Raw genomic sequence first — 22,638 nt, forward strand, 5'->3', positions numbered from 1 at the left:
GCTGGTAATTGACATCGTCAGGGTGAGATCCAAAAAACTTGTTTCAGGGCTAGTTTCGAGGGGGTGGATATAGCCTGAAAGATCTAGCTGCCCACAAGGAATTTCCAGGTGAGCGCTTTGGGAGGGAGGCCATCTGGGGAGATGTGTGGCCTTCCGTGGTTGTGGGATCCTGGCTTACGGACGAGGCTGTAACACAGGGGTGTGACATTGCAGCTGTCTGTCTGGGAAGGAAAGGAAGGCAGTATCACACAGTTCCCAGGCCGAACCTTCCCTCTGGCATAGTGACTTTTGGTCCTGAGAGTCTATTTTCTTTCACAACCGGCTGCAGGGCTGTCACAAGGCGGACAAACAGGATTAATGGAAAGTCAACAGGGTGCCGTTGGGATGTGATACAAATCTTCCTCGCCCAGCGTAGACCAGCACGTGCGGCCAGTGACGACCCTGCTACAGGGTTAGTGCACCTGGGGAGGCCAACTTTTCATTTCATTTTAATTCATTTAAATTAAAAAACTGAAGCAGTGTAAAATACTCCTCCTGGGCCGGACGCCGTGGCTCATGCCTGTAATCCCAGCACTTTGGGAGGCCGAGATGGGCGGATCACTTGAGGTCACTTGAGACCAGCCTGGCTAACATAGTGAAACCCCGTCTCTACTAAAAATACAAAAATTAGCCAGGCGTGGTGGTGGGCACCTGTAATCCCAGCTGCTCAGGAGGCTGAGGCAGAAGAATCACTTGAACCTGGGAGGCGGAGGTTGTAGTGAGCCGAGATCGCACCACTCCACTCCAACCTGAGCGACAGAGCAAGACTCTGTCTCAAAACAAACGAACAAACAAACAAAAAACTTCTCCTGAAAAACACAACAAGAAAAAAATATTGAGGAAAGCTCTGTTGATCCCACCACACTTGGAGCTCTCTGTTCAGTGTGTGCTAGACCCTCTGACCTCAGTGCTGTCAGCACCAGAATGACAGTGACACAAAAGTGACACAAAAGTGAACGTGTTATATTAATCACAAGTTCACTTAATTTAGATTGACGTCGTTTTGAAATGAATACGCTTTTGCTTCAAAGTCAAATCAATTCTTCTAAAACAAATGAACCAGTTTTGTCAATGTGGGAGGTGAACTGTAAAGGAAATGACTTTTGATGCAAGACTCAGTTATCAGAAAACTTAAATATGTAAACCTACTTTCTCAACTATAAATTTTGTGAAATCTAAACACAAATCAAGTACTTCTTTTTTTTTTTTTTTTTTTTTTGACAGGGTCTTGTTCTGTGGCCCAGGCTGGAGTGCAATGGCACCATCTCAGCTCACTGCAACCTCTACCTCTGAGTTTAAGCGATTCTCCTGCCTCAGCCTCCCCCAAGTAGGATTACAGGTACCCACCACCATGCCTCACTAATTTTTGCATTTTTATTGGAGACAGGGTTTCACCATATTGGCCAGGCTGATCTTGAACTCCTGACCTCAAGTGATCCACCCGCCTCAGACTCCCGAAGTGCTGGGATTACAGGCATGAGCCACCGGCCAAATCAAGTACTTCTGATGAAGTTAGTATCCAAACTGAGATATGTGTAAGCAGAAAATACACATCAGATGTCAAAGATAGAGGACAAAAAAAAAAAAAAAAATATCTCACTCATGATTCGTTATATTAATTACAAGCTGATGGAACATTTGTGATAAACTGGGCTAACATGTATTATTAAAATTAACTTCACTTATGTCTCTTTTTTTTAATGGGGCTATGAGAAAATTTAAAATTATATACACGGGGAAAAAAGCTAAAGTTGCCATTTTTTCCCTTTACCTTCATTTATCTGCTTGTCTAATAGACACTGAAGAACAAATCTTTTTAAAGAAGTACGTGTGTGACTTACATTATACTGCCATCTGCAGTGCTGGTTCAGACCACCAGGACATTTGACCAAAGGACTCAGCAGAGAGAAGGCTGCCCAGGCCCCAAGCTCACCATCAAGGATACAGCCACAACCTTGGTTCATTCTTGCACGAATTTTAGACCCTCCCATCTGTGTTGAAGACTCGGGCTACTGTCTACATGCTCACCGATACCAATCCAGGGCAAAAGCCCAGCACATCTCAGGGGTTTCCTGGGAGGCCAGATGAATGTGTGGGGCCTCCTGGGAGCAGCCCTCAGCAGGCAATCGCTTTGGCCTGTAGGAGTCCACAACTAAGTGTTCACAGCAGACCAGCCCTGTTCAGGCTTGGATTCTCTCAACATTAGGCAAAAGGTCTCCTCATACCCATTTGACAGATGCAAAAACTGAGGCTCAGGAAGGTCAAGTTTGGGGAATTCTTTTAATTTCATGTTTCCTGAGCATCCATTTGATTATAAGTTGGACTTCCTCATACTAGAAGCAGAGATTAGTAACACAGTTTCTAGTTATCCAGCTTCTCCCAGTTCCTCGAGGTGGTGAATCCAGACATCTGCCTCATAAAACCACCTCCTGGGACCACCTCCTCATGGACAGCTGGATACCACCTGCTTGACTTGTCCCACTGCCCCCCACACCCACATGGGCCGTGCTGATATCCTACCCACACCAACTCCTCTCAGTCACAGCACGAATCCCTGGGCTCATGCCCGCTTGCTCTAAACCCCCCAATTAGAACCTCCATGGGAAACCTGCTTAGATAGCACCCTGGGCTCCAGTAAAAGCTTTGGCTCACAACTCCCTCTCTCTCTCGTTCTCCACCTTCTGGTTGAGCCCACGTGTCCTGGATGGCTCCCCCTTTTTGCTGGGCCTGCGAAGCGTGCTGCCCTCTGTTCTCTGGATCTCTAAGCAATAAACTGCTTCTGTCATTTCATGGTTCTTATGAGCTGCCTCCTCTACCCCATCCTAACTTCTTTCCTGGTCAGGGGTCTCCGGGAGAGTGGCTGTCTCAGTAGGAATAAACTGGACACAGGTCAGACGAGAGCCACAAGGGCACGTGCCAGGATAAACAAGCTTCCCGTGAGAGGGACACCTGGCCACAGGTTGGACACTTAGGTATCAGGTCGTCTGCCAGGACAAAGAAAGATCCCATGAAAGGCACATGGGAAACACCCACGACCACATCCCCAGAATCCCCATCAGGGCAGGGCTAGACTTTACAGCCACTCTCTCCTGAGAAGGACGTCAATACAAAATTAGGGAAAAAATGACAACATCAAGTCACTTGCCTGAAGTCACACGCACGCACCCCGCAGGTGCAGGTGCAGACTCTCTCGCCGGCTCTCCCCTTTATGCTACCACCAGAAACACAGGAGAGATTTCTGAGGTAGCCTCAGGCCCTGCGACGGAAAAATGCCAGTGCTTGGAAATCCACTGCCTAGGAGACAGTGGCTGGGTGACAACTCTAGCCCCCCGTTTTCTGCTATCTTTTAAAAACGCTACAAATACAAAAATTCAAAAAATTAGTTTATTAGATTAATATAATTAGGTCAATGCAATCCTGTTTTGATCTCAATACTTCCCATACTGCAATATATAAATGTGTCAAATTCAGATGTTTTGTGGCATAGATAAGTGTCTAAGCTGGGTGGTGGTCTACCCCAGTTTATAGTTCATGTTCTTCATGGCTTTGCAGCATTTGTCACTTTCTATGATGTGTTCAAAGACCAGAAAACGCCACACTTGACCTGTCAGCTGGTCCTTGAACAGCTGTAGGTTTGTTTTTTGTTTTTTTGAGATTTCTGAGACAGAGTCTCACTCTGTCACCCAGGCTGGAGTGCAGTGGCGCAATCTCGACTCACTGCAACCTCTGCCTCCGGGTTCAAGTGATTCTCCTGCCTCAGCCTCCCGAGTAGCTGGGATTACAGGCACACACCACCACGCCCGGCTAATTTTTGTATTTTTAGTAGAGATGGGATTTCACCATGTTGACCAGGCTGGTCTTGAACTCCTGACCTCAAGTGATCCACCTGCCTCGGCCTCCCAAAGTGCTGGGATTACAGGCGTGAGCCACTGCACCCAGCCTGTAGGTTTTAACTAATAATTAGGGTATTACTCTATCATTCAAATTCTCCAGGTACTGACCTGGGTTTTATTTTATTTTATTTATTTATTTATTTATTTATTTATTTACTTATTTATTTTTGAGACAGGGTCTCACTCTGTTGCCCAGGCTGGAGTACAGTGGTGACATGATCTTGAGTCACTGCAGTCTCCACCTCCTGGGTTCTACTGATTCTTGTGCCTCAGTCTGCCAAGTAGCTGGGACTACAGGCGTGCACCACCACATCAAGCTAATTTTTGTATTTTTTGTAGAGAGGGGGGTCTCACTATGTTGCCCAGGCTGGTCTCAAACTCCTAACCCCAGGTGATCCGCCCACTTTGGCCTGCCAAAGTGCTGGAATTACAGGCATGAGGCACCGCACCCAATCAGACCTTGTTTTTTTGTTTTTTGTTTTTTTTTGAGACAGAGTCTCGCTCTGTTGCCCAGGCTGGAGTGCAATGGCCAGATCTCAGCTCACTGCAAGCTCCGCCTCCTGAGTTTACACCATTCTCCTGCCTCAGCCTCCCGAATAGCTGGGACTACAGGCGCCCGCCACCTCGCCCGGCTAGTTTTTTGTATTTTTAGTAGAGATGGGGTTTCACCGTGTTAGCCAGGATGGTCTTGATCTTCTGACCTCGTGATCTGCCCGTCTCGGCCTCCCAAAGTGCTGGGATTACAGGCTTGAGCCACCGCGCCCGGCCCAGACCTTGTTTTTAAATTATGATTTGAGGTACATGTTAAAAATCAAATCATTTCATGCATTATTTCCTACTGAATTTGTGTTTCAAATGAAATAATGAATTTTAGGATTCCTACATTTATTTTATAAAAGTGAAAATTAAATGATCTAAGTATTTCCAAGCAAATTTTGGGATGAAAGCTATTCTAGGAAGGCTTGCCCTTGATTCTTGCTACATGTACTTGTTCAGCCACTCGATTAAATTCCTTCTCGCCTCATCAATGTAGGGCTTGTCTGCAGGTGAGCAATCTTCTCTCTTCCGATGCACGAACCCATGAGTCTGCCCAGAAAATGTTTTAATTTGATATTCAACTTTGCAGTGTTCTTTCAACTTCTGGGTCAGCAAAGATACCTGGTGTGCAAAAGATTTCATGATTTTAACCCTTTAGTGGCACTTTCCATTCTCCAAATCTTCAGTGACTGCTCATAACAGAAATTTAACATCAATGCTTTAAATTAGAAGCAAGTTCCACAGTTACATTGAATTCTTTCCCGCTAATTTTTTTCTTTTTAGACAGGGTCTCACTCTGTTGCCCAGGTTGTAGTTCAGAGGCACCATCTCGGCTCACTGCAACCTCTACCTCCCAGGTTCAAGTGATTCTCCTGCCTCAGCCTCCGGAGAAGCTGGGATGACAGGCACATGCCACCACGCCCAGCTAAATTTTGTATTTTTAGTAGAAACAGGGTTTCACCATGTTGACCAGGCTAGTCTCAAACTCCTGACCTCAGGTGATCTGCCTGCCTCAGCCTCCCAACGTGTTGGGATTACAGGCGTGAGCCACTGCACCCGGCCTTTACTGCTAATTTTATAACTAACACAGTTCTTATGTCTGGCAAAGGAGAGATTTCAGGGCAATGTAAAAATGATCCATCTATTATGTGAAATCATTTGCATTAATGTATTAGTTACTAATATTATAAAATAATTTCTAAATGACACTTTTTTTTCTTAGAGTCAGGGTCTCACTCTGTCGCCCAGGCTGGAGTGCAGTGGCACAATCGTGGCTCACTGCAACCTTCAACTCCTGTGCTCAAGCAATCTCCCTGCCTCAGGCTCCCAAATAGCTGGGACTATAGATGTGTGCCACCACCGCAGCTGATTTGCTTATATTTTTGTAGAGAAGGGATCTAGCTAGATTGCCTGACCTAGTCTCAAACTCTCAGCCTCAATCAATCCTCCCACCTCAGCCTCCTGAGTTGCTGGGATTACAGGCATGAGCCACCACGCCCAGCTAACTGACTACTTTTGAACCATACTTTTCTTCTGCTTTTTCCTTATCAACTGACTGTGTTTAATAGATCCTTGTCTTTAAGGTCATAGACTTTACGGCAATTTGTGGGTTAGCATGGAGCAGGGCAAGAGGTCCTGTTTCTCCACCAGGTAATCAGGCCATGCTGAGAATACCTCCCTCAGACATTTCCTTAAGCATGTTTTGGGAACGTCACACTTCCACGGTGGAATTATATAAGTGGAATTGAATAAAACCCATCTTTAAAATGGTAATGTTGGAAATATTTGGAGCAACAAATGTATCCTTCAAGACTTCCCACTCCCGGCAGAATGTCAAATCATGCTACTAAATATACAAATGATGCCGGGCGCGGTGGCTCATGCCTATAATCCCAGCACTTTGGGAGGCCAAGGCGGGCAGATCACCTGAAGTCAGGAGTTCAAGACCAGCCTGGTCAACATGGTGAAACCCTCTCTCTACCGAAAATACAAAAATCAGCCAGGCGTGGTGGCGGGCGCCTGTAGTCCCAGCTACTCGGGAGGCTGAGGCACGAGAATGGCTTGAACCTGGAAGGCGGAGGCTGCAGTGAGTCAAGTTCGCACCACTGCACCCCAGCCTGGGCAACAGAGCAAGACCCTGTCTCAAAACAAATAAATACGAAGAGAAAAGATGCCAACTTACATTCTCGAGTGGAATCACAACATCATTTTCAGCAAAAATGAACAAGGTGGGGTTCTTTAAATTGTAAATGCCTTCAGAATCCTTGACGATGCCTGAAAAACGAGCACAGAGGCATGATGTATGACCCCCACACTCATGCCACAGAAAACTACAGCATTTGGGTTTGATTTTTCAAAGTAAAATCTCTGCTTTGGGGCTCTATTTCCTTTTTTAGTAATTCTACAGAAGTGGCCCAACTTACAAGATTAGCGTAAAAGAAGGCTGGGCACAGTGGCTCATGCCTGTAATCCCAGCACTTTGGGAGGCTGAGGCAGGTGGACGGCTTGGGCCCAGGAGTTTGAGAACAGCCTGGGTGACATCGCAAAACCCTGTCTCTACAAAAAATACAAAAATAAGCCGGGTGTGGTGGTGCATGCCAGTAGTCTCAGCTACTTGGGGGGACGAATGTGGGCGGATCACTTGAGCCTGGAAAGTTGAGGCTGCAGTGAGCCATGTTTGTGCCACTGTACTCCAGCTTGGGCAACAAAGTGAGACCCTGTCTTAAAAAATAATAAAATAAAAAATAAATAAACAAATACAAAAAAACCCAAAGGCTGGGCGTGGTGGCTCAAGCCCCTAATCCCAGCACTCTGGGAGGTCAAAGAGGGCGGATCATGAGGTGAGGAGTCCGAGACCAGCCTGGCCAACATGGTGAAACCCTGTCTCTACTAAAAATACAAAAACTAGCCGGGTGTGGTGGCAGGCACGTGCAATCCCAGCTACTTGGGAGGCTGAGGTAGGAGAATTGCTTGAACCCGGGAGGTGGAGGTTGCAGTGAGCCGAGGTCATGCCATTGCACTCCAGCTCTGGGCAACCAGAGCAAGACTCCATCTCGGAGGAAAAAAAAAAAAAAGGATTATAATAGTACAAGAGAAATGTATTTAGTCAGATCTTCCTACTCTCTACCTCCCCACTTTATGGACTAGGAATCAGGCCATTAAATAATTGAACGAGACCTCGTCTGCATCTGCTGCTTTAATATGGAAAGACGCAGGAGCAGCCTGAGGAATGCTCCTGCTGGGATCTACCTTCATTTACAAACAGGACCATTTTCAAACCTTTGCTTGAGAAGTTTCTCAGGTCTACACAAGCCCCACAGGCTCTGGCTTGAATGCACTGAGTAGTTTTGTTTGTAAGAGGAGCTGTCATTTGAATGGGTATTTAGATTCGCACCAGACCACGAGTGTGGAAGTGTGAAACTGCCTGGGCCTAGCAGGTCAGTCTATAAAAATCAGGTTTTGGCTGGGCGAGGTGGACCACACCTGTAATCCCAGCACTTTGGGAGGCCAAGGCGGGTGCATCACTTGAGATCAGGAGTTCGAGATCAGCCTGGCCGCCAATGCAAAACCCTGTCTCTACTAAAAATACAAAATTAGCTGGATGTGGTAGCCCCAGCTACTCAGGAGGCTGAGGCAGAAGAATTGCTTGGACCCAGGAGGTGAAGGTTCAGTGAGCCAAGATCGTGCCACTGCACTCCGGCCTGGGTGACAGCAAGATGCTGTCTCAAAAAATAACAATAATAGTTTTCATCTTTCATCTCAGCATTCAAGATTAATTCTGAAATTAGAAGCATGCTCTGCCTGACCCAGGCTGTCTGAAAACAACCTGTGGGTGTGTCCAATTCTATGGGAAAAGTAGTATGCAAAAGATTTGCAGCAAGTTACCATTTTAAGATAAGAGGTAAATAACATAACTTTTTTTCCACTTCCTGCTGGCAGCACAGAAGAGCTAAGTAACAGACAGAGCCTCCTTCACCTGTAACTCCTCTTTAGGAGGCAGGGAGCCACGGGAAAGGTGGCCACGCTCCCTTCCCCACTCTGGCAAAGCTACTTCTGCGAATGGGCCTCTTTTAATATCCTGAGCCTGAGCCCGGCCACGCTCGGCAGCTCACGCACTGCACAACCGCGGCCAGAGGTGGCGCCGGGGAGGCATCCGCTCCTGACCGCCTTTTGCTAAACGCGCAAAAGCATGGTCTAGACAAAGCATCTCTCAGCTCCTTTGTTCCCAGAGGCAGCTGGCCACTGACTTGAGTTTATGTCCTTTTGTGTTGTCCTAAGTCAATATTTAAAGGGTTTTTAAATGCTAAAAGTAGTTGAAAATACCACAGTAAGGAACCATTAAGCCAAGAAAGAATCATTAGTATAACTTTATGATCCACTTCAGATGGTCCCAGGCCTAACGATGGTTCCACTTGCCATTTTTTGACTTTACAATGGTGCACAAGCAACACCCATTCAGTAGAAACTGTACTCCAAGTACCCAGACAACCGTTCTGTTTTTCACTTTCAGTACAGAGTTCAATAAACTGCATGAGATATTCAAGACTTTACTATAAAACAGGCCCTGTGTTAGATGACTTTGCCCAACTGTAGTCAGATGTAGGTGTTTCGGGCAGGCCAGGTGAGGCTATCATGTTTGGTAGGTGAGGTGGATTAATGCATTTTCGACTTGGGATATTTTCAATTTACGATGGGTTTATCAGGACTTAGCCCCATTGTAAGTAGAGGAGCATCTGCATTATTTTTAAAGGCTATATTTCCTATGTGCCTTTTTTGTTTCTGTTTATCTATTGGTCTGAATGCTTCTATATCATGAGTTTAGCAAGCAGCTTCTATATACAGATATAATGTTATTTCATTGCTGTAATAACTTTGGTTTGTTTTGGCAAAAAATGTATAAATTGCTATTTACATTTTAGAGTGTGTTTTCTTTTGCTTTCTTTCCTTTTTTTTTTTTTTTTAAGAGACCAGGTCTCACTCCCTGTCACCCAGGTTGGAGTACAGTGGTGCATTCATAGCTCACTGCAGCCTCAAACCTCTGGGCTCAAGTGATCCTCCTGCTTCAGCTTCCTGAGAGGCTGGGAGCACAGGCACGTGCCAGTACACGCAAGTAATTTTAATTTTTTTTTTTTTTTGACAGAGTCTCACTCTGTTGCCCAGGTTGGAGTGCAGTGGCACAGTCTTGGTTCACTGCAACCTCCACCTCTCGGGTTCAAGCGATTCTCCTGCCTCAGCCTCCTGAATATCTGGGACAACAGGTGCCCGCCACCATGCCCAGCTAATTTTTGTATTTTTAGTAGAGACGGGGTTTCACCATATTGGCCAGGCTGGTCCCGAACTCTTGACCTTGTGATCCACCCACCTTGGCCTCCCAAAGTGCTGGGATTACAGGTGTGAGCCACCACACCAGGCCTTAAAATTTTTTTATAGAGACAAAGTCTCTCTATGTTGCCCAGGCTTGTCTCAAACTCCTGGGCTCAAGCCATCTGCCCATCTTGGACTCCCAAAGTGCTAGGATTACAGGCGTGAGCCACCGTGCCTGGCTGCTTTTGCTTTCTTTCTGTCTTTAGTGTGTGTGCATGTTTGTGTACAGTTAGAGCAATTTGTATCTTGGAAAAATCAATCTTTCTTTCTTTCTCTCTCTTTCTCTCTTTTTTTTTTTTTTTTTTTTGAGACAGGGTCTTGCTCTGTCGCCCAGGCTGGAGGGCAGTGGCGTGATCATGGCTCACTGCAGCCTTAACCTTCTTGGCCTCAAGCAATTTTCCCACCTCAGCCTCCTGAGTAGCTAGGACTACAGGTGTACGTGACCACGCCCAGCTAATTTTTGTATTTTTTGTAAAGACAGGGTTTTGCCATGTTGCCCAGGCTGGTCTTGAACTCCCGAGCTCAAGTGATCTGCCAGCCTAAGGCTCCCAAACTGTTGGGATTACAGGCATTAGCCACCACCAGAAAAATATTTTCATAGATGTTGCTCATAAAAATCTTGTGTGATACTGATCATGATTACATTAAAAAAAAAATGCTATCCCCTTCATCCTAGGTGAAGAAATGGAGAGCTCAGGTTAGGTGGCTTTTCCAAAGTCACACCATTGGGACCAAGGCCTCTTGACTCCCAGTGACATCCTCTGGTTAACTGCATGACAAACCCCCACCTCTATTTGCAGATTCTTAAAGCCCATTTCCATAAGCCGGGCGGTCTTCACATTATTGGGGGTTGTGTTACACTGGATGGGGAGGCTTCTGATTGCTGTCACTCTTCCACCCCTCCCTTTCGCATGGAGTAAAAATACACAAGGCAGATTTACCATAGACAGACACCCCTGCCCTGAATTCTGAGTATTTCACCATCAAATGATGGACAGCAGTTCCACCCCAGCAGAATCCCACGACGCCAATTTTCTGGGCATGACACTGTTGTTTCAGATACTTCAAGACAGCACTGATCTCTCTAGAACAGAAAGAAAAAACATTCAAGAATCAGGGTTATTTTGTGAACCCCTCAAAGGGCTGTGCTGATGATAACAGGACTGTATCAGCAACTGTTCTTGAAGTTGCCAAGGATTCTTCTTTTGGGAGCTCTATCCTCACTACCTCTGCCCCGACTGATGCATCATCCCAGCACGTCTTCCTGCCAAGCCCAGCCCTCCTCCAACTGCCTGACAGCTGCAGGCAAGCTGGGCTCTTCCCAAAATACAGATCCAACCATCTCACTCCCAGCTGAGAGCTGAGCAGTCTTCCACAGCCTCGGGATGAAGGCCACAGCCCACAGCATGGTTCGTAAGACCCGAGTCCACGACCTGCTCCCTGCAGACTGCCCCAGTCTTCTCTGTCCCCTGAGTCTCCCAGAAGAGTCTCCTCTCTCCTCTCTCCCATGACCAGCCATAACTATGGGCAGACGCCCAGACACTCTCTGACTTCACATATTCACTCTCTCCCCAAAACTCCCCACTCTGCATGGCCAAATTTGGAAAGCCATCAGGACTATTTCAGCCATGAGGGGACCAAGAAGAGTGACCCTTGCCTGGCAAATGATTCATCTGCAAACTGATTGGAACTTAGAACACATTTTCAACTAGAAACAATGTACCAAAGTGGAGGTGGGCTGCACGTGTGTTTATTGCAGCACAATTGCAAAGATACGCAACCTAAGTGCACATTGACCAATGAGTAGATAAAGAAAATGTGGCCGGGCGCGGTGGCTCAAGCCTGTAATCCCAGCACTTTGGGAGGCCGAGACGGGCGGATCACGAGGTCGGGAGATCGAGACCATCCTGGCTAACACGGTGAAACCCCGCCTCTACTAAAAAATACAAAAAACTAGCCGGGCGAGGTGGCGGGCGCCTGTAGTCCCAGCTACTCGGGAGGCTGAGGCAGGAGAATGGCGTAAACCCGGGAGGCGGAGCTTGCAGTGAGCTGAGATCCGGCCACTGCACTCCAGCCTGGGCGACAGAGCGAGACTCCGTCTCAAAAAAAAAAAAAAAAAAAGAAAATGTGGCACATATACACCATGGACTATTACTCAGCCATAAGAAAGAACAAAATAATGTCTTTTGCAGCAACTTGGATGGAGCTGGAGGCCATTTTTCTAAGGGAAGTAACTCAGGAATGGAAAACCAAATACTGTACGTTCTCACTTATAAGTAGGAGCTAAACTGTGGGTAGTTCGCAAAGGCACACAGAGTGATATAATGAACTACGGAGACTCAGAAGGGGGAGGGCTAAAAAACTATCTATTAGGTAAAATGTACACTACTCAAGTGACAGATGCACTAAAATCTCTATTTTCATAGATGGTGCTCATAAAAATATTGTTTGGTATTGATCATCATCACATAAAGAACGCTATCCCGGCTGGATGCGGTGGCGCATGCCCATAGTGAGACCCCATCTCTATTTTATTTTAAAATTTTTAATTAATTTTTTTTTTTTTTTGACGCGATCTTGCTCTGTCCCCCAGGCTGGAGTGCAGTGGCGCAATCTCGGCTCACTGCAACCTCCGTCTCCCGGGTTCAAATGATTCTCATGTCGCAGCCTCCCGAGCAGCTGGGATTACAGGTGTGCGTCATGATGCCCAGCAAAGTTTTTTGTTTATTTGTTTGTTTTTTGTATTTTTAGTAGAGACAGGGTTTCACCATGTTGGCCAGGCTGGTCTCAAATTCCTGATCTCAAGTGATCAGCCAGCCTCAGCCTGCCAAAATGCTGGGATTACGGGTTTGAGCCACCATGCCCAGCCTAAAAATTTTAATTAAAAAAATATCCCAGCCTGGCCAACATGGTGAAACCCCGTCTCTACTAAAAATACAAAAATTAGCCGAGCATGGTGGCGGGAGCCTGTAATCCCAGCTACTTGGGAGGCTGAGGCAGGAGAATGCCTGAACCTGGGAGACAGAGGTTGCAGTGAGCTGAGATCGTGCCACTGCTCTCCAGCCTGGGCAACAGAGCAAGACTCCGTCTCAAAAAACAAAAAAAAAATTTTTTCTCCTTTGTGCCATGGGAAGGATTCCACTGGCCGTGGAGAAGTCCCGCCCTGAGGTAAGGAGTACTGTCTGAAAGGTGAAGCCCACCCAGCTCTCACCTCCCTGGGCCGTACCGCGTACATGGCCACGTCTGCGGAAAACTCACCTATCGATCTGCTGGGCATTTCTTGTTTTCACCCACTCAGGGAAGGTGGACCAGTCGCTAGAGGGGTCCCAAGGCTCTTGCCCTACAAAGAAGTCTGGAACAATGGTTCTGCAAAATATGGACATGAATTGATCTTAGTTTCAGAGTTGCTTGACTCAGTATTTTGCTTGCATTTATTTAAAAACTTGCTACGTTGGTGATTCTGGCTCAGAGAAAAGGAAAAGGAGTGGGTGTGAAGGCCAACTTTGAGCGCGGCAAAGCAGCCACCTGGCACCGGGCCAAGCCATCTTAGGTTTCACAACCGCAGGTGCACAGCGTCTGGCAGCCTGCTGGTAACCCAGGCCTGCAAATGATGAGGCTATCCACAGGGCACACTCCCATGGGATAGGCTGGCATGGGATGTGGGGGCCCCTGGGGGAGTGGGCCTGAGGCGGGTGGTTTTGAGGGCCCCTCCAGCCCCTCTCAGCCAACCTGGGGACTCCTGGCCTTTCACATGAGCCTCAGGCCAGAGGGCACATGTGGCTAACATGTCCAGTCACTATGACCAGGCAATTTTCTCAGCCTCCACCCAAGACGCCGGCGAAGCACCGTTTCCTATTCAGATGGTATGTTCTAAGACGGGCAGCAGGGAGCAAAGAAGCCTGGCCCCAGTCCAGGTCGCTCTTCCATGCAAATCAACCCAGAGGGATGAAGCCAACTGTTCCAGTCGAGTCTTGTTTCCCAACTGTTTCCCCAAATAGAACTGCCACCTGGTTGGAGGAACAGGGCTCCCCCTGTGGGGGTAAGAAGAACTCTGAAACCGGAGTGAGAATATCCAAGTTCAAGGCTCAGTACACCCCACGCTGCTGTGTGGCCTTAACAAGCCATGTCACCACTTCTAGCCTCATTTTCTCATCTGACAAATAAACAGCACGCTTGCACTGCACAACCTCAGAGGATTCTCTCGAGGGCAAAAAAAAAAAAAATGGTGTACATGAGAAAGTGCTTTGTAAAACAGGGGTCTTTCCTTATCTTTTATGTCCTGAACCTTGTTCAAGGACCCGCCGTGAAACAACAGACACAGCAATGCCATTTGATGGGCTGCTTGGGCCCGTGATCTGGGGCAGCCGCAGAGCGCTCTTTATGTCCTGGTTTCCTAATCTGCAAAATGAGAGCAGTAACAGCTCCTCCCTCAAGGGGCTGCCAGGAGGATTAAGGGCAATAAGCCCAGTCATGCCCTTAGCACTGGCTGTAGCTGAGCAACCGAAGCTAGCTATTTTATTTCTTTTTTTTTTTTTTTTACTGGGTTTGCCCCTAGAAAGTTAAGTCCCCTCATCTGGGGACGTGAAAAAGGAAAACTTCAAGGAAGGTCTTTTCATTCGGCACTGACTCGGCATCCCGCCAGCGTGGACATGATTCCTTTAAGCCAGTTTCTCTTCTTAGAAAAACGAGGTAGGCTCACCCTTGGGTTTCCTTTCACAGAAAGCTTCTCTTTCTGTGAAAACAAAGGAAATCTAGCCGTGCACCAAGCTCAGGGCTTGTTGGGTTGATGCTTCCCGACGCTGGAGAGGAACGAAGGTTCTGGCTCTCTGCGCTTTTCACCAGGGGCAAATAAGAAGCAATCAGGTATCGGCCTTGGTCAAAGGTGACCACGGCCACTTGGCCAGACAAAGAGGTAAACTTGGGGAGGGGAGCAAGGTCTCACCGTGCCACTTCTGAACCCCAGTCTAATTCAGACGGGGCCGCGACCGTACGTGTATGGACCAGGAGGAGCCTTGGACACCCTGCCATCCAAAGAGGCCTGTGAAATCTGACACGAGGCTGAGCTGCTTGAAGAGCCAAGTCACAGGTCCATTTGGGAGCTGGTGAGCTCGGCCCATGATGTCCAGTGCCTATGTCTGGCTGAGGCCCCACGGGGGAAAAGAATTCTCAGTGTCCACCAAGTCTAGAGGCCAGGTACTCCCAGGAGGACACAGGCGGGTGTTTAATTTCCCATGACATTTCCCATCTATCTTCACCACAGTCAGATAAAGAAGTTTCTGGTGTACATTAGGTACTGTAGAGTCAGACTGGTGTGGTTTTATTTTTTAAAGGGAACAAAATAAACCACCGAAATTTATATGAATGTAAACAAAGAAACGCAACTTTATACATACGTGTATCCATTTCCTGAGATCATGTCAGCCATATATCTGGTATTGGGCAACTGCCAGCCAAATATGTCTTGAATGACAATCACAGCTTTGCCTGCATCAACAGGGGATTTGGTGACATAAGCCTTGATGTGCTCGATTTGAACCTCGCGGCCTAGCCCTCCATACTCAAGTCTGTGACCAATGTCACACGGACAAGGATAAGCTTCGTTAGCCATCGCAGAGATTGAAGTCGGGCTATGGAGAGAGAAACAAGAATTATATTCTGAATGCTGCAAATTTAAGGGCTGTAAATGGTAAGTAAAGCTCAAATCAAGATTATAGGAAAAAATGCATTTTAACGACATCTATGGTATTATGTAAGAAATCAGTGGTAACCTCTGGTTCTGGCCACACAGCAGAGTAAGGCTATAAACACTAGAAATGCCAGACTGAATAATTAAAAAAAAAATAGAGGCCGGGCGCGGTGGCTCAAGCCTGTAATCCCAGCACTTTGGGAGGCCGAGGCGGGTGGATCACGAGGTCAGGAGATCGAGACCATCCTAGCTAGCAGGTGGAGAACCCGTCTACTAAAATACAAAACCAGAGCGTAAGGTGGTGGGCGCCTGTAGTCCCAGCTACTTTCGGAGGCTGAGGCTGGGAGGAATGGGCGTGAACCAGGAGTAGGGCTTACAGTAGAGCCGAGATCCCAGCCGCTGCACTCCAGCCTGGTGACACAGAAAGCGGAGACTCCATCTCAAAAAAAAAAAAAAAATAGAGATGAGAAAGAGACTCCCGCAGGGGAAGAAGTGACTCTTCAGGGGCCAGGACTGGAGAGAACAGGGCAGAGTGAGGATAGCCTCTGAATCTTGTGGGAATTACAGTGATGTTGGGGGACAGGACCCAACCCAGGAGCACACCCTAACAGTCGGGTGCTTAGGATTTTGTGTTGACGTGTGGAATGAGCCTTGGAAGCACATGAGACGGGAATTTGTAAGAGACCCAAGCCTGCCATGTGGAGCCCCCAAAGGTTCATGTCTCAGGTAAAGGGGCCAAAGCAAAACGAGGACAGCTCCATCCGCCAGGCTCAGGCGTGTGCAAAGAAGCCCATCTCAGTCTAGATTCTGAGTGGAAGGGAAAAAAGAAAGCAATCCTCAAATGTATACCATGCTTGCAAAGTAGGAATACCTCGCTGAGACATTAATACAATTGACCCGGGGCCAGTGAAACGCCTGGAACACCAGGCAGAGGCAAATGCAAATCCACTTTACCACAAGACTTCCACAATCCAGGCCAAAAATACCACCCACTGAAGAGCAGCTCATCAGCAAAAACGATACACAAGGAGGCGATCCAAATAAACAAGAGTCAGCAGACACAACACCTGGGACGAATTTCTGGTGGGAATGGGGTTTGAAATTCACCTGGAAACACTTGGTGAATCAAAATAGAAAACAGGAAGGAATTAGGAAATTAAAAACCTGTTCATTACAATGAGATCACTTGGACTCGGGAAGGGGAACATGACACACCGGGGCCTATCATGGGGAGCGGGGAGAGAGGAGGGATGGCATTGGGAGTTATATCTGATGTAAATGACGAGTTGATGGGTGCTGACGAGTTGATGGGTGCAGCACGCCAACATGGCACAGGTATACATATGTAACAAACCTGCACGTTGTGCACATGTACCCTAGAACTTAAAGTATAATAATAAAAAAAACAAAAAACAAAAACCTGTTCATTAAAAAGCATGAAATGATGCAGCGAAAGTGGGAAAGGAGTAGAACAAGGAATATGATTTGTAAATGACTGAGATAACTCGCTGCCAGCAGGCCTGCCTACATTTAAATAAATGGAAACAGATTAAACTCACTAGCTGAGACAGATTCTCAACTTGGATTTGTTTCGTTTGGTTTTGTTTTTTGAGACAGGATCTCACTCTGTCACCCAGGCTGGAGTGCAGGGTCACAAACACGGCTCACTGCAGCCTCCACCTCCTCCCTGGGCTCGAGTAATCCTCCCATCTTAGCCTCCCAAGTAGCTGGGACTATGGCACACGCCACCACAATCAGCTTCTTTTTTAAAAATAAAAATGTTATATAGACGAGGTCTCACTATATTGCCCAGGTTGGTCTCAAACTCCTGGGCTCAAGCAAACATCCCGCCTCACACTCCCAAAGTGCAAGGATTACAGGTGTGACCCACCCGTGCCTGGTTCAAATTAGACTTTTTAAAAATTAAGGTTCTGGACCAGGCATGGTGGCTCACACCTGTAATCTCAGCACTTTGGGAGGCTGAGGCAGGCGGATCACAAGGTCAGGAGTTCAAGACCAGCCTGGCCAATATGGTGAAACCCCGTCTCTACTGAAAATACAAAAATTAGCCAGGTGTGGTGGCCAGCGCCTGTAGTCCCAGCTACTTGGGAGGCTAAGGCAAGAGAATCGCTTGAACTTGGATGGTGGAGGTTGCAGTGAGCCGAGATCATGCCATTTTGCACACTCCAGCCTGGGCAACAAGAGCGAGATTCTGTCTCAAAAAACAGAAGAAAAAAAAAAATTAAGGTTCCATCAAAAAAGAGGAACTAGGAGCACTAAACCCAAAGACATATGTAATTCCCTTCATTAACACCTGGAGAACACAGAGTCTTTACAAGCAGAGGTGAAATGCCTGCATATTAAATCACAATCAAAGATTCAGCAAAGATTTTATATAACAAATGTTATATAAATGCAATGAAGAAATTATAATAAAACCCAAAAGATTTAGAACTGGATTGTTACCATGAAAACACTATATAGCAAAACTTGATGCAAACAATATGGCAGTAGAGGCATCTTTACAGCCTAGACTGCATATACTTGAACAAGAGGAAGGAATGAAAGTAAGCTAAATATCAAGAAGTTAGAGGAAAAAAATAGAATTAAGCCTTTCTTAGTTCATTCAGGCTGTTATAACAAAATACAATAAACTGGGTAGTTCATAAATGCAGAGGTTTATTTCTTACAGTCCTGGAGGCTGGGAAGTCCCAGTTCAAGGCACTGGCAGATGCAATGTTGAGTAGGGTCCACTTTCTGGTTCATAGATGGCGCCCTCTCCTTGTATCCTCACGGGGTAGAAGGGACTAGCTGGCTCCCTGGGGTCTCCTTTATAAGGACACTAATCCCTATAGCAAGAGCTCTGCCCTCAGACCTAATCACTTTCCAAAGACCTGACCTCCCAGGGGGTGATACAATTACCTTGAGGGTTAGGATTTCAACATAGGAATTCTGGGGAGACACAAACATTCAGAATACAGCAAACACTACAAAGAGGAAATAAAGAGATGAAAATAAAGAAATAGGCTGGGTGCAGTGACTTACAACTGTAATCTCAGCACTTTGGGAGGCTGAGGCGGGCAGATCAGGAGGTCAGGAGTTCGAGACCAGCCTGGCCAACATGGTAAAACCCCATCTCTACTAAAAATACAAAAATCAGCTGGGCATGGTGGCATGCATCTGTAATCCCAGCTACTCGGGAGGCCAAGATAGGAGAATCGCTTGAACCTGCGAGGCGGAGCTTGCAGTGAACCAAGATGGCGCCACTGCACTCCAGCCTGGGCGACAGAGCAAGACTCCGTCTCAAAAAAAAAAAAAGAAAAGAAAAAGAAAGAAATAATAGAAGGAAACCAAAGAGATTAAAATATGATTCCTTAAAAAGTTATAAAATAGGCACATCTCCAACAAAATTGATCAATAAAAGGGAAAGAATGATGAACACACACACACACAACAATAAAACAGTATCTGGAATGAAAAGGTCACATAAAGATTTTGTCAGGCCTCTGAGCCCAAGCCAAGCCATCGCATCCCCTGTGACTTGCACGTATATGCCCAGATGGCCTGAAGTAACTGAAGAATCACAAAAGAAGTGCAAATGCCCTGCCCCACCTTAACTGATGACATTCCACCACAAAAGAAGTAAAAATGGCCGGTCCTTGCCTTAAGCGATGATATTATCTTGTGAAATTCCTTTTCCTGGCTCATCCTAGCTCAAAAAGTTCCCCCACTGAGCATCTTGTGACCCCCACTCCTGCCCGCCAGAGAACAACCTCCTTTGACTGTAATTTTCCTTTACCTACCCAAATCCTATAAAACGGCCCCACCCTTATCTCCTTTCGCTGACTCTCTTTTCGGACTCAGCCGGCCTGCACCCAGGTGATTAAAAAGCTTTATTGCTCACACAAAGCCTGTTTGGTGGTCTCTTCACACAGTCAAGCATGACAAATTCTATCTTTAGAAATCATAAAAAATTAATACAAACAACTTTATGTTAATAAATTTGAAAACAAAACAAAACAAAAAAGAACAAATTGGTAAAAGAGAAAAGAGAGGAAATGTTTCCCAACTATTTTATATGTCTGCCTTTGAAATTTGGCCAGGTGTGATGCCTCACACCTGTAATCCTAGCACTTTGAAAAGCCAAGGTGGGAGGACTGTTTGAGCTCAGAAGTTGGAGAAAAGCCTGGAAATCATAGTGAGACCCTGTCTTTACAAAAAAAAAAAAAGGCCTGGCGTGATGGTGCACACCTGTGGTCCCAGCTCCTTGATAGGCTGAGGTGGGAAGATCCTTTGAGCCTGAGAGGTCGAGGCTACAGTGAGCTATAATTGATTTGACTGCCCACCACACTCCAGCCTGGGCAACAGAGCAAGACCCTGTCTCAAAAAAAAAAAAAAAAAAAGCTAAAAAAAAAATTTCAAAGTAACAGGAAAAAAGGTGGTGAGGCAACTCCGGATTAAAAGAAACAAAAGAGAAATAAACCTAATTGCATTGCACCATGTGAACCTTAACTACATCCTGGTTCACAATTAAGAATAGCTATAAGAGACATTTGGGGGACAACAGGAGTGAATATAGATGGGGGTTGATATTATGAATTACCATTACTTTTTTAAGGTATGAGAACAGCAGTTATACAGAATGTTCCTAGTTCGATGATATATACTAAGTACTGAACAACGAAGTGTCATAACCTCTGCAATTTATCCCCAAATGGCTCATAAAATACACATGTACACGACACACACAGAGATGTATAAAGCAATATGGCAAACTGCCAAGAATTATTGAATCCACTTGATCCATATATAAATGTTTGCTGTACTATTTATTCCATTTTTCTGGATTTGAAAATTTTTTATAACTGAAAGTTGGGGTGAGGGACCTGACCAAAAATATTCACCAATCAAAAAAAAAAAAAAAAACAGAAGTAAATGTCTACTTGGAGCAAATAATATCTTGGATACAAAAAGTGAACAAAGACAAATTGAAAATGAAAAATTGAATGTCCCTCTTACTTACAAATGTAGGTACAAAAATCCTACGTGAAATATTTGCACGTGAATTCTGACAATATATTTTTAAATGTATATATAATGACTATATCATGAATGCAAAGATGGTTTGCCATTGCACGTTCTATGATGTAATCCATGATATCAACAAATTAAAGGAGTGAATTCACATAATCATCACAAGAAGTACAGAAAAGAAAACACTCAGATAAAATTCAACATGCCATGGACCAAATGTTTGTGTCCCCTCAAAATTCATGTTGAAACCCTACCCCTCAGTGTTACTGTGTTTGGAGAAAGGATCTTTAGGAGGTAATTAAGGATAGATGAGCCATTATGTAGCAGGACCAGCCACAGACAAAACTCCTCAGACACCGAGTTAAAGAAGGAAGGGGTTTATTTGGCCCAGGGCATCATCGGCAAGACTTCTGTCTCAAGAGCCGAACTCCTCGAATGAGCAATTCCTGTCCCTTTTAAGGGCTCACAACTCTAAGGGGGTGCATGTGAGAGGGTTGTGATTGATTGAGCAAGCAGGGGGTATGTGACTGGGGGCTGCATGCACCGGTAATTAGATTGGAACAAAACAAGATAGGGATTTTCACAGTGCATTTTTATACAATGTCTGTAATCTATAGATAACAGAACTAATTAGGTTTGGGTAGATCTTTAACCACCAGGCCCAGGGTATGGCGCCAGGCTGTCTGCCTGTGCATTTCATTTCTGCCTTTTAGTTTTTACTTCTTTCTTTGGAGGCAGAAATTGGGCAATGGCCCATCTTGGCTCACCGCAACCTCCACCTCCTGGGTTCAAGCGATTCTTCTGCCTCAGTCTCCCAAGTAGCTGGGATTACAGGTGCGTACCATCACGCCCGGCTAATTATTTGTATCTTTAGTAGAGATGGGTTTTCATGTCAGCCAGGCTGGTCTCAAACTCCTGACCTCGTGATCCGCCTGCCTCGGCCTCCCAAAGTGCTAGGATTACAGGCGTGGGCCACCGTGCCCGGCCTAATTTTTGTATTTTTAGCAGAGATGGGGTTTCACCATGTTGGCCAAGCTGGTCTCCAACTCCTGACCTCAGGCTATCCGCCCGCCTTGGCCTCCCAAAATGCTGGGATTACAGGCATGAGCCACCACGTCTGGCCAAAACATATAATTTTTATATGATACCACTCATAACACCAACATTTGTTAACTAGGAACAATGCTAACAATAGATGTGCAAGATATTTAAAGAAAATTTACCTTTTAACATTAAGGATAAAAAAGACCTAAATAAATGAAGACATATATCTTGCAAATTGATGAGTCATTAGCAATGTGCAAAATAAGTAATATTGTAAAGATGGCGGTTTTCTTCAAATTAACCTATAAATTCAATGCAATTACAGTAAAAATTCCAAATGAATTTTCATGTTAAAACTAATAAAAAGAGGTAAGAAACAAGAATAGCCACGATAACTGGAAGAAAATGGAGCAGGAGAAATTAATTTACCAAACAATAAAACCTATTAAAACAGTATGGTATTGCTGGATAGATGAATACATCAATAGAACAGACCAAAGACTCTAGAACCAGACTCATGTATATTCATCCAGTCATCCACAGAATGTTTATTGAGGCACCACTCTGTGACAAACACTGTCGAAGGTTCTGGGGAAACAGCAAAGCATGAAACAAATAAAAATCCCTGACCTCAGGAATCATACAGTCTAGTGGGATGAAATATACAGAAACAATGTGCTTTTCAGATGGTAATCAATGCTAAGAAGAAAAACAGAGCAGAGAAGGAAAGAAGACAATCTTGGATTGAGGGTGTGGGTTGCAATTTACAACGGTGTATTGGGGAACAGCTTGTTGGAAAGGCACCATTGGGCAAAGGAGGCGACGGGTGGTGCCCTGCACATATCTGGAGGAAGAGTGGTCGAGGCAGAACAAACAGCAAGTGCCAAAGGCCCTGAGGTAGAAGCACGTCTGACATGTCTGATGAACAGCAAGACCAGTGTGGCTGGAACAGAAAGAGCCAGGGGAGAGAGAAGCAGGGAATAGTGTGAGTTCCCAGAGCCTTACTGGAAGAATTCAGTTTTTCCTCAGTGTGAGACAGAA

General features: G+C 45.8%; 1 protein-coding gene across 2 annotated transcripts in view; it reads right to left on the bottom strand.

The window, feature by feature from the left end:
• Positions 1 to 4,800: 4,800 nt before the first annotated feature.
• Positions 4,801 to 22,638, bottom strand: part of CMBL (carboxymethylenebutenolidase homolog) — a 30,716-nt gene continuing 12,878 nt past the window's right edge. For both annotated transcript variants that reach the window (XM_003899499.4, XM_017959445.2), the window contains exons 2-6: positions 15,227 to 15,460; positions 13,092 to 13,199; positions 10,775 to 10,917; positions 6,652 to 6,743; positions 4,801 to 5,090 (exon numbers count right to left, since the gene is read on the bottom strand). In XM_003899499.4, the coding sequence (XP_003899548.1) occupies positions 4,911 to 5,090; positions 6,652 to 6,743; positions 10,775 to 10,917; positions 13,092 to 13,199; positions 15,227 to 15,441 (738 nt within the window). In that variant the 5' untranslated portion in view covers positions 15,442 to 15,460 and the 3' untranslated portion in view covers positions 4,801 to 4,910. The remainder of the gene's footprint in view (positions 5,091 to 6,651; positions 6,744 to 10,774; positions 10,918 to 13,091; positions 13,200 to 15,226; positions 15,461 to 22,638) is intronic.

The sequence above is a fragment of the Papio anubis genome, chromosome 5 (genome assembly GCF_008728515.1).
Source record: "Papio anubis isolate 15944 chromosome 5, Panubis1.0, whole genome shotgun sequence".
NCBI lineage: Eukaryota > Metazoa > Chordata > Mammalia > Primates > Cercopithecidae > Papio > Papio anubis.